The 12,043-nt window shown below is 39.1% G+C and overlaps 1 protein-coding gene across 3 annotated transcripts in view; it reads right to left on the bottom strand.

Annotated features, from left to right (window-relative positions):
• The window catches only part of NSD2 (nuclear receptor binding SET domain protein 2), a 74,415-nt gene that overhangs the window by 10,327 nt on the left and 52,045 nt on the right, over positions 1–12,043 (bottom strand). For all 3 annotated transcript variants that reach the window (XM_042812147.1, XM_042812149.1, XM_042812148.1), the window contains exons 11-14: positions 3,573–3,704; positions 2,426–2,549; positions 1,220–1,420; positions 374–553 (exon numbers count right to left, since the gene is read on the bottom strand). In XM_042812147.1, coding sequence (XP_042668081.1) covers positions 374–553; positions 1,220–1,420; positions 2,426–2,549; positions 3,573–3,704 — 637 coding nt within the window. The remainder of the gene's footprint in view (positions 1–373; positions 554–1,219; positions 1,421–2,425; positions 2,550–3,572; positions 3,705–12,043) is intronic.

The raw sequence follows: 12,043 nt of genomic DNA, 5'->3' as shown, positions 1-12,043 counted from the left end.
TAAAAGCAACTCTTAAAATATTTATGTTTTAATATTATGTATGAGCAATAAGGAAACACAAAAAGCTTCAGTACATTGAACACAGGGGAAAGGACAAAGAAGGATTTATCATTATGCATCTCTGGTAAAGAATTAGATCAGGTTTCTGGTCTGAGTGAAAATATTCTTTAATAAATTATATCTGCAAAGAAAGGACGCTCAAAAACTAGAAGCAGCACAAGCCAACTTGAAGGTATTTCAATACCTAAGGGAGATGAACTTAGCACGCCACATTTCTAATAGCTTTCTGTAAAGAGATTAGTAAAATAAAATTTAAATTGAAGAATAAAACATTTTGATGCTGCACCTACGTAAGAGCTTTGCATCAGTTTACCTTTGGAACACACAAAGCACCAGCTCACATTGACATGCGCGTGATGACTTTTTCCTTTCATGGCAGTGAAATGATTCGTACAAACAATGCTGTTGGAAGCGATGACTGCACATCCCGCAGCAATGCACACGTCTCCAGCATGGTATGCAACAGGACAGCGAACACAGCGCATCATCTTTCCTAGCAAAGCAGAACACTGCCATATTTATCTTTGAACAAAACCCGTTGAGCACTTGCTCTTCACAGATAGTATTACTGCTGGTTAATACCAGAAATGTTTCAATTATGTTTGCAAGGTTTGCATTTTTACTTTCAGAACAACACTGAATTAACGAAGATTTTTAGAGAACATTATACCGAGCTTAAAGCACCACCACATTTAAATACAAAGGCTTCAGCTATGAACAGAGCAGACAATCTTTTCTCAGTCACACGGTTGTGTTTACAAACGTTTCCCAAGATGCACAGAATCATACAAAATCATAGCATGCTTTGGGGTGGAAGGGACCTTAAAGCCCACCCAGTCCCAGCCCCTTGCTGTGGGCTGGTTGCCCCCCACCAAATCAGGCTGCCCAGGGCCCATCCAACCCAGCCTTCAGTGCCTCCAGGGATGGGGGGCCCACAGCTCTCTGGGCAGCCTGTGCCAGGGCATCACCACTCTCTGAATAGAGAACTCACTCCTCACTGTATGTTCACATTCAGCAAGTCTTGTGCAATACCTGAATCAGTCAGTAGTACCTGTATGCCTGTAATACAGTGAGGAACTACAACATGAGCAGATTCCTTACCTCAATATACCATAAACAGACTTATTTATCAGTCATAAACATGTAAAAATGAAACTACCTTTTGAAATTCGTGGATGGGAGGGGTTACTAACATGACAACTGAGGCAGCTGTGCAGAGGACATCGAAAACCCCTGTTCTCAAACACGGTAAGATGGAATTTTTTCACACAGGCTTCATGGTAGAATTTTCCACAGTGGGATACAACACAGCGCTTCAGATCTGCCTTCCTCTCTTTACACACAAAGCAGGTATGCACACCTAGTGGCAAAAATAATAAAAATCATGTAACTAATTTTTCATTCAGACCTGTGTATTTAAAACACTGGGAGTTTTTGTTGTGTTTTTTTTTTTGTTTGTTTGATTTTTTAATTCCATTATTTGAAGCAGCAATATATCTGCTTTGACTCCTCAGTGTTCAATACTGATTTGTTTAGATACAGATAAATAAAACACAACAAAAATAAAGTTACAATGGAAATCCACCACAGTTAATGTGTGCATATAATACTCAAAGCCTCACTGATCTGCTTTTGTGTTCTTATTCATAAGTCTCAGTATGCCAGGACAACTCTGAATTTTGTTTTTAAGGCAATGAAATAGGATCCTACTTTGTTAGCAATCCTGTAAAATTTGACTTGTAAGTCCACAAACTAAGGACGAGTATCCTCCAGTCTTCTCTCTGGACTGCTTGGAACAACCTTATTTAGGAGAAGTCATTTTTCTCCAGCAAGGTTCACCACCTGACTGAACTGAGTTTATGAGCAAGAACACAAATCTTCATGTAACATTTTGAGATTAAGAGCTTCCAAGCAGTTATTGCAGGATTAAAAGCAAACTAAATTAATAGCAGTAAGGTGGTCTTTTAATGGGAAAAGCAAAAGATACATGCAGACACAAAAAAAACTGAGAAAAGACTTAAAGTGTTTCATTTGCTGTTTTTTTTTCCATGGATTTCTTAGGTCTTTGAGGCAGACCTTAAATCTACTCTGTAATTGTACACAGACAGACACAGTCTGCAATTATTAAGGCAGTGGAATTCAGAGCAAATCAACCAATCTGCAAGAGATTTCTCACTGAAAATACAGCGAGTATCCTAAATCATGGCACAGTTAATGGTAATACATGAATTTCCACACCATCAGGCACCAAGAGGAAAGTACAATTTGTTCAGATACATAACCTGCATGGGATGATTTCCTGCAACAACGTATGGGAAAATTACAGCTTTTCTTTTTAAAATTTAATACAAAGGGACAAACTTGCCTGATGTACATTCACTACAAACGAATTTTCCTGCTGGTCTTCCAGAGAGCCCAAGGCAGCTCACGTGAAAAGCTCGATAGCAAAGTCCTTCACACAGCAGGAGATCACCTGTTTTTTCACATAGCTTTTACAACACAAAGGCATTTAAGGTTAAAGAAAAGTTCATATGCAGAAAAAATAGAATTCACTATTCCTTTCCATAAATTGCTCCTCAAAATCTCTTTTCCCATGGGCGAAATCATATTTAACAAGAAAAAGACAACACTGCAAGTATCATCACGTGCCCTTGCTTCCTGTTGCAACAAATACTAGTCATTAAACTGAGAAATACCACTGATAGAAACATGGTACATGAGAACATACCCAGATAAAAAGAAACGAAAACAGCTTTAAGAATGTTTCCCTGAATGGCATCTGAGCAGGTTTAGGATAAACCTTATTTTCCCTTTCTTTGGCAAAGGGAAAATAGTCTAGGAGACATAATGATACCTCTATACCCACGCTGTTAGCAGTGACATAAAAATAAAAATGAACTCAACAACAATGCTGGCAGAACTTAAGGGATTAGACAACATTTAAAGATAGATAACCAAACCATCATCACTATGTACAAGAAGAAATGGAAATATAACTGCTTTTCCAGTCTGCTGGAAACAACTTCAATCTGCCCAGAGCTGTCGTGTCACCCTTTCATAACCTACGAACTCTGTAAGCATAGATCCAGGAAGCGTTCTGCTCGCAGTGAGCGTGCTGTAAGTGCAGTGCAGCCACCTCTGCTGTGCTCACACCGAAGCACACAGCCATGTCAGATTTCCTTCTGTGTAATAGCAGACAAGCAAGCAGTTCTCTGTCATTTAATCCAGTGACCTGGCAAACCTCATGTGCTGTCCTTGAGGTACAAATCACATTTATTTTACTCATCCGGAAACTAAACCAGAAAGGCTAAGTCACTTATTTTAGATCAAGAAAAAAAAAACAAGGAAGAATTCCATTTACTGATACGGCAACATGTTCACTAATGTCTCCTCCATGCTGTAGGCACAATAAATCTGCGTCTGCCTTAATGTTGTCATTTTCACATTAAAAAAAATCCCTTTTCCAGGATACCTCAGAAAACACAGCTCCCTGCCCAGCTACCATCTCTCACCTGACACACATATTCTTTTTTTGTTCCCGTTCCTCGCTCAGATTTTTTGGATGATATAGACACTTCAGTCTGAGTTTCATCAGCACTTTCATAGGGAGACTCTGAGCGCTCATCTCCTGGGCCATCGAAGATCTGAAGATTAAACACACACATTAGAGAAAGCAGCCACGTATGTGAGCTTTTTTCAGAATGTCAACCAAAGGAAGCAAACAGACTGCAATTCAGGCTAACAGACTGAGGTAAGTTCTTTTGGTTTTGTTTCCCCACCTTTCAAAAGAAAATTTGATTAAATTCAGAGTATGCACTTGAGGAAGTCTCATCAACAGGACAGTGTAACAGCTATTGTCACAAACTCAACAATTGCCAAAACAAAACACCAAGACTTTGTAATATGGCATTTTATTTGTATTCAGTCCTATAACCCAGTTAGTCAGTGCCTAGCCAAAAACACAGGGACATGGTAAAAACCCACCATTAAAGCTTGAATACATGCTTTACATGGTATTAACAATGCATTTTAGAAAGAAACTCAGTAAAACTTCAAGCTGTATACCAGAGTCTCTGACTCAAATATCCTTCAAGAGAGTGGCAACGTTATACAGAAGAGAGAAAAACTATATGTAAGGAATGTCACAGTTGTCAATGAATTAAAATACTCCAAAAGATGACCTTGTCATGCATAAGTCTTTCATAAAAAGCCTTACCAAATGTGTTAAAGTTAGAAGATTAAAAAAAAAATAATTCATAATTAGCTTTAAGGACAAAATTCCTAACATTCAAGAGAAAACACCGTGCTGTTTTCAGTCCAACAGAATTCAGGGATGGGATGCACATACGAGTCATGTTTTCTCCCTCGTTACAGCAGAAAATGCAGAATTTCATATTGCTGCCCCAGTCTGAACTCAAAAGCATTGTTATGGCTACAGACATTCTCTATGAGAGCATCACCATTTGCAACTGCAAAACAAACCTGTCACTTTTCTTGATACTTGTTCTAATGGTTATTCACACATGTCATCAAAAATAATGCCTCGAGTTCCTTCTGAGTTGTCTAACTGCTACCCACAGCTGATGATGCTTTCTTGAGGTATTTCACTTACAACAAAAGCTCTTTGGATTTTTTCTCCTGTGGAAGTACACTGCAATTAAACCCATTTCAATCCTTTTTGGTAAGCCAAAATTCAGTCTAAATTTCTCACTACAGATTTTTTTCCAGCCTCAGGAGAATTTTGGTGAGTTTTCTCTGACTGGAGACAGTATTCCCCAAGTCTCCAAGTACAACATCCAAAGCCATTGAGCATGTGAACTTCTCCTCTGCACTGCCTCTGTTCCACTGCCTAAGGATCTGCCCCAACCTTTTCAATGAAACACTGAAACTCAGTGCTCAAGAGATCATTTTGCCAAGAGCTGTTTGTCAGGACACCAACGTTCCACTCTATATGACTTTGCTTTCTGTTTTCGCACATACAATCTTATATGCATCCATATTAAACTACACTTGATTAAAACTGGTCTGGCTCAGCAAGTAATTTAGATAGCTAAGTGCACACTCCCTATCAGGCCATCTCCACATCATGTGCAAATTCATTAGAAGTGATATATTTTGAAATCAGAGATAAAAACATAAAGACATCAGGCCCAGTATTAGTCTTTATAAAATCCCTTGTGAAATGCTGACTTTGACTGATTACTTCTCACTGTTGCTGCCAGCTAACTTGCGTTCCTCCATTTAATGTTTGTTCTCTTTGAATGTGTCTAAAATTATCTCATAAATTGGATATGTCTTTTTTTTTGAGATTACTTTCAAGACTCATATTACAAATTCATTTTCTCCGTGCAAAGGCAAGCTATTGAAGTAATTCCCACCTACATTTCATCTACAATACTTCTACAACTGGATTCATCTTGAGATTCTCCCTAATGGTTTTATAAGTGGTATCCTTCAGTGGGTTAAAAGAACTTGAACGTAAAACTGTTGCTTCCTTCAGATACCAGGAAATCTCTGATCTCTGGAAGGAGATGGAAAGTAGCAAACTGCAAATGCAGACTGTCTGCCTGGCCAGGAGTAGCCAGGTTTTGCTGGGAAATGCTGGATTAAGAAGGGTAGTACTGGAATTCAGCAGAAATCCAGAAGTGTTTTCCCTTAGGGTTTAAGTAAACTTACACAACACTCTTCATTTCTGTTTAAACTCTTCCCATTGAAACACTACTTAGTATAAGCAGTGCACTCCTCTAACCTTTTTTAGTACGTCATTACATTCCTGTTACAACTAGCTAAAATTAGTCACATACGCTAATTTAATGCTACTGGTGTCCTCTGTATTTCCCCCACAGTGAAAACTTTTTCTTAAATCCTAAGTTAAAACTTTTATACACAAATCTGAAGAGGTAAGAGAATTGTTTTCCCACCATGCACCCCCTAGAGAAGGGCACCCAGCTGCCCCAGCTCCCTGCTCAGAAGGCAGAGCACAGAAACAAAACAAACCCTATGACACGTATGCCAAGACAAAGAAGAATAAGGTTTGCTTTACAGCAACAGTTTATTGGCTTGTCTTTGGTTTACGTAGTAGTAAATAGTCAAATGAAGGATGCATATGAAAAGGTAATCCTACGGATGGATGGAAGCCTTTCACAAACCCCTTAGACAGGGGCTACAAAATCACAGCCATGCACGAACCACAGATTGAAAACCACTTCCTTATAGACCTGGAATTTTACTGCCCTACTTAGGGTTAATGCAATAGCCCATCATTTACATTGAATGGTTACTGTGCTAAAGCAGTGCTGGCAAGAATTGGATGCTACCGTCACAGCCACAAAACCCAAATTCTTGCAAAATTTTAAGACAGAACTTGGCAATTCACAGCAGCCTATAGATTCATGATGGATCTCATGCATGAATACGCAGCACATGAACAAAATATCTGTAGACAATCAGCTACAATGCTACCAGGCTGAGAGTATCTTGCAGGAAAAATACCACCTCTGCTTTGCAATCACCAGGAACCCTGAGCAAATCACAGATCAGACCTCCATTCAGCACCAACACTGCACTAAGCAGCCGAGAGGGACACACTGCTGCAACGTCAAAAGATCACTCAATCTCTAACTTTAGCATTGGACTTAAATTGCTTTGTGCAGGGTGCTACAATCCCAAAGGTCCATCCCACCCAACACTCAGAGCTACTATCATCAACACTTGAGTTTTCATGGTAGCTAATTTTAGGGAGCAAACGACAGGCATGGTGAGCAGAGTTCCTCTTACACTTGTAAGAGAGGGATGCCTTTCTGGAGGAGAATTCCGAGTTTAAACTCATGTTCTCAATCTCACTTTCTACCACTCATCTCCTCAGTAAATAACTCTATTCCACACACTCATTCTTTGGGTCTGCTCCCTGTGATCAGAGCCAGAATCTGGGAGCTCAGCTCCCGAGGCTATCCAGGAAAAGCTGATGGAGATAGAACCGAGCCAAATGTGTCCCTGTCCCCTGAAGGCCTGTGAGAGGCTGGGACAATCTGTCGAAAACATTTTTTGGAGGACCTACAACAAAATGGCACGCAGAACAGGAAAAGGCCGGGGCGACTGCCTGCAGCCTGAGCATGCTGCGACAGCCCAGCCAGGGCTCCCAGCCACCAGGGAACAGTTCCACAATAAAAATACCTTCTGATTAAAAACGCTAACTGAAGCGGATTTATAAGACGGCTGGAAATCACTTTCTGCAGTAAAACAGTGCCACCTCTAAAATTAAACATTAACACTCGTGGGATTTGTTAACACAGCTAATACGTCACATCGTGACAGATGTGATGGATGGATATGCATTCAGCACAAACCAATACAAGTTTTTGTGGTCTTTTTCTTTTTTTCTAAAATTGTTAAGTCAAACGTGAATCTTCTTTGTGATCATGCCAGAGCTTGCCCTTATTTTTGTAACATAATCTCCCTAGAAAAGTAAATTGCACATAATTACCTCTTCTGATATTTAGGCAAAGGTTCAAAGGAAGCCACGCTTAGATTAGTGGCGAAACCTGTTAATTAGTAATTCACAGCAGTTCCCGGTTTGCTGTGTTATTCTGTTGCACATGTTGAGTAATACCTTACTTTTCATAAAGGCAAAGTAAAACTTTTAAGACAGTGTAAATTTAGGGGGAGAAAAGGCAAAGCTGTTCAGCTCAGCTGTGCGACTGACAAGTTGCAGCAATGAGAGCACTCCCAGTCCTGTCATCACAGGCGTTCTCCATTAGCAATTAACAATGCTGTAGCACGGAACCCGCATCCTCACAAGCACCAGCACACTTCACATTCTGCACGGCAGACAGGCTTTCCTCTCAACTACAACTCAGTTTCAGAGTAGTTGCTGTTAGAGGCTTTCACAGGGCGCTGGCTGAACACAGAGCAACCAGCTGATATTTGAAAACTCAAATCCAGGTCTTTTTAGTGAAAACTGCATCTGCGAGCACACAGGAGATAGGAGAGAAAGGGAAAAATCTGAGTTGAAAACAAGGACTAATTGAAATCATCAGGAGCTTTACTTCCTGCTCCCCTCAGATTCTCACAGCTATCTTTCCTTTTGGAAGTACGTTATCCACTGCTCACACGCATGAGACTCAGAACGTGGAAGGACACGTGATTGCCTTTTTTTTAGACAACTTTTTTTTTTTTTTAAACACGCTTTCTATAGCTTTGTTGTTGGGAAAATATTCATTACTGAGTCAAACTGGAACAACATTTTTGGCATCTCCGTACATTCTTTGGTTTTAGTATGGTATTTTTACCATGTTTTAGCAACTGAAAGATACAAACTCTGGCAACAGATCACAGTATTAAGAATTGGGTCTACTGATGTCAACGTACACTGATCATACATCTTACGTACTCCAACGTTTGGGTAATAGTTATTCAGATCTACGACAGTACAACAATCAGGGCATCAAGACTTCACAACTCCAACGTTGTTGTAATTTCCTTTGGAACCAAGCCTTTTGCATATGTTAAAACTCCCTATTCACAATAATCAAAAGAAGCATTTAATGGATTCTTTCAGACAAACATTGACCTACTTCTAGAAAGACTGTGGAAGAATGGTTATAAAAGCAATCTCCAGCATTAATTCCTCACTGAATGAAGATGCTTTGCATGCTGCAATATTTGATGTATAAAGGCAGGTTACACCAGCAACCAATACGGTGGGCAATTGTTTGATTGCTAAATATAAGATTTCTACTGCTTAATTACTGTATCTAAAAGGTTGTGCAAAAGTGATATTCAGCGTGCACAGAGATGTGAGGACAGATTGTGGAATAATGTACTTTCCTTCTCAAGGTTATGCTGAGTAAGTAAGAATTCATGTCTGATGGCTGCTGTTGGTCAGGCTAAGAAAGAAGAAATGTGTGTATATTTACATTTAAAATAATAAACCAGAGTACGAAAAGGAAGTAAATTGAGTCAGCAATGTATAGAATGTGATTTTAAACGTTTATATTCTTAATTTTGTCTTTTTATTGAAGCTGTCTAGAAAGACATGTGAGGAGAGGCAGGAAAAGGATTCAACAGAAGCATTATGTAAAAATCACTTTTAAAATGTTTTTCTTCTAATTCTTTCCTCAGCTACACCACTGAGAGTTCCAGCTCACTGCACCACCAACCAAGGCATTCAACGGTGAAAGGACAAAGCACTAACGTATGGAAACATCTTTCACTCCTACATCATTCAGTACATCTAAATGTTAACCTCAACTCTGCAACAATTTCTAAAGTATTCTTTACAATCAGATTCCCAATTCAAGTTTTAGCCAGAAATTTCAGCAGAAATGTGAGCCAATTCCTTATTCCTTCTGGCTTTTCTTTTTTTTTAAATGACATGCATGTTGGCATGTAAGCTCAGCTTGCAAATTTCTAGAATGATGTGGATGAATTCTGCAAGTGGCACCATTAGTTCCACATCTGGATGGTTGAAATGTCATGCATTTAAAACATATATATATATATGCACACACACACATATATGGCACTGACATATATTGGATGATTGGATGCCAACTGAGAGTATAATACACGAAAGGATGATGTGGAATTTAAGAAGTCAAATGATCCTGCGTTTCAAAGAATTGAGTGAGAATGAAGTGAAATGCTTTGTGGATATTTACTCCATCCACCCATTTTTTTTCTATTCAAAATTTTCTACTCCATTAACAATTTTCCACTTCCTTTCTGACAGCTCCCAAATCAAACAGTGCCAGCAAAACCACTACATCATAATTTCAAGGAAAAAGATGTTCAGAAATCCCAGATCTGAAAACAAATGGCTGTACTCATCCATCTGCAACCTAAGAATTCGAAGAAAAAAAAAGTTGCTAGAGGATGAACATAAAATGCAACTGTTCTGACCTTCAAGGCTGACTCTCAACCAGCTGCTGATGTGGCCATTAAGTGTGCTTTTTGATTTAACCTTAGGATTAAGTCTTCATTTTTAAAAGCTGATATCTAAAAACCATTTTGCTGGCTCATGTCATCTTAGGGGTGGGGGAGGGGGCGTAGGTGATGACTTTTTTTCTTCCCTGTCTTTAAAGGATGAGAACATCAATATTTGCTGAGGCAAAAGCCCACACCTCATGAAACGTAAGGTTTTCAAATACTGTCCACACTGTACATTAGAAATTGCAAAGTGTAAAAGGTTCAAATACACTTCAGTGCTTATTGGCTTCACCAGGAAATTTCATTTCCTACAGCCAATTCAGACATGCTTTCCCTGCCCCGCGTATCAAGGTTCAAAATGAAATTGAAAATTGCAGTGAGAAAGTTGCTAGCATTTATGTATCCATGGTGTGCACACAGGAATGGGCTCCAACAGTCATCACTCCACCAGCTGCAAACCCCTTCAGATTTTTTCTAGCTACCAAAGTGCAATTTTCATTAAAATGTACATGCTCTTCCTCAGAGCACTTTATCAACACATTCAGTCTTGTGAAAGCAGCTCTCGTATTACTCAAATGTGCTTGTTAAACAGCATACATTAAGAATACAAGCTGTGGTCTTAGTCATATTAAGATCAGGTTGCTCTTCTGTCACGTTGTGCTTAATCAGTTAGAAAATCAACTAAAGGGCAAATACTTTCAGACAGGAAAGTTAACCCTCCTGCTTTCCTTTGTTTGACTCAAACATCTTTTGTTTTATAATCCCACCTGTAAAACATAAAATGGAAACAAAATCCAAAACGTAGATTTCCTTTAAAGCTAGGGGTATAGAAAATAAAAAGAGCATGGCAGCAGCAAGCCACCTCTGCTGCAGATTCATCAAGATCCACAAAAAATAGTAACCTACTGCTTTCAGGTCACCCACTATCTCTAACAGCTATTTTGCATCTTCTTGTAAGCATTTTATATCATGTTTCCATGACTTCTGAATGCTGTTGGCTATTAAGCTCCACTGTGCTTAGAACTAGGGACACTGCTACAAACTCAGACTTCCTGCAGTGACTTCACCATCAGTGATGTCCATACCACAATCAGCCAGGAGGAAGTGGACTAGTCTGGCTAAGAGCTTCCTATTGAAAGACTGGAGTATGGATCTTCTGATAAGGAAACTTGTTAGTCCTTCCACAGAGATTTACCAACTGCCTTTTCTTCTTAACAAAAGTCTTAATGACTAGTTGTGTAGTTGTTGTTTCTTGTTAAATCTAAGCGCAAGATATATAAAAATATATAAACAACATGCAGATAGATCAGACTGTATTCGAAAGACAATCTATTGTGCACCCACACGCAGACAGAAAAACTGACAGAGCCAATTGAGTTACAGTTAACATTTCCTTTATTTCAGTATAAGAATTCCTGAACTGAAGAATGGTATTTTGGCCCATACTGCTAGACTAGATAAATTCTTTAAGTATGCGGTGCCACAAGTGTACACAGTACTATCATAGCAAAAAAGACGGCCTGGGACAAGTTTCATTTTTATTATTAGCAGTAGTTAGACGTTTCAGGTAAGGATATTATGCATTTCTGAATTTGCCTGGAAAGTTAATAAGAATTTTGAGAACATTTTAAAACATTATAAAATTGCCTCTTGACACCCACGATACTTTGGTACGAGATGTGGAATAAAAACCTACATGTGATAAACATTCAGTAAACAGATTCTCTGCACTCCAAAGCCTAAGTAATACACAAGCTGAGAGTAATTACATAAGAAACTTAATTTTCTACACAAAACGTGCTGCCAAAGAACAAGACTCAAACCTAGAACTTTTTTTTTCCACGTGAAAGTGAAAGCATCGTAACAAAGCAGTACGGCCTGGTAGGCAATGCAAGTCATTTCAACTGTTAGAGGCTTTGGCAAAGGTTTAGCATGAAAGAAGTCCAATTACTTGCAGTGTTTCACAAAACCATACCCCTGACTGCTTATTGGTGCTTTGAAACAGGGAAGCGAACTCTATAGGCATACAGAAACAAACAGGAAACAACTGTCTGCT

The sequence above is a fragment of the Centrocercus urophasianus genome, unplaced genomic scaffold, assembly GCF_019232065.1.
Source record: "Centrocercus urophasianus isolate 14NV4802_14NV808 unplaced genomic scaffold, USGS_Curo_1.0 seq_13, whole genome shotgun sequence".
Classification (NCBI taxonomy): domain Eukaryota; kingdom Metazoa; phylum Chordata; class Aves; order Galliformes; family Phasianidae; genus Centrocercus; species Centrocercus urophasianus.
This window is presented reverse-complemented; position numbering and strand designations above follow the sequence as displayed.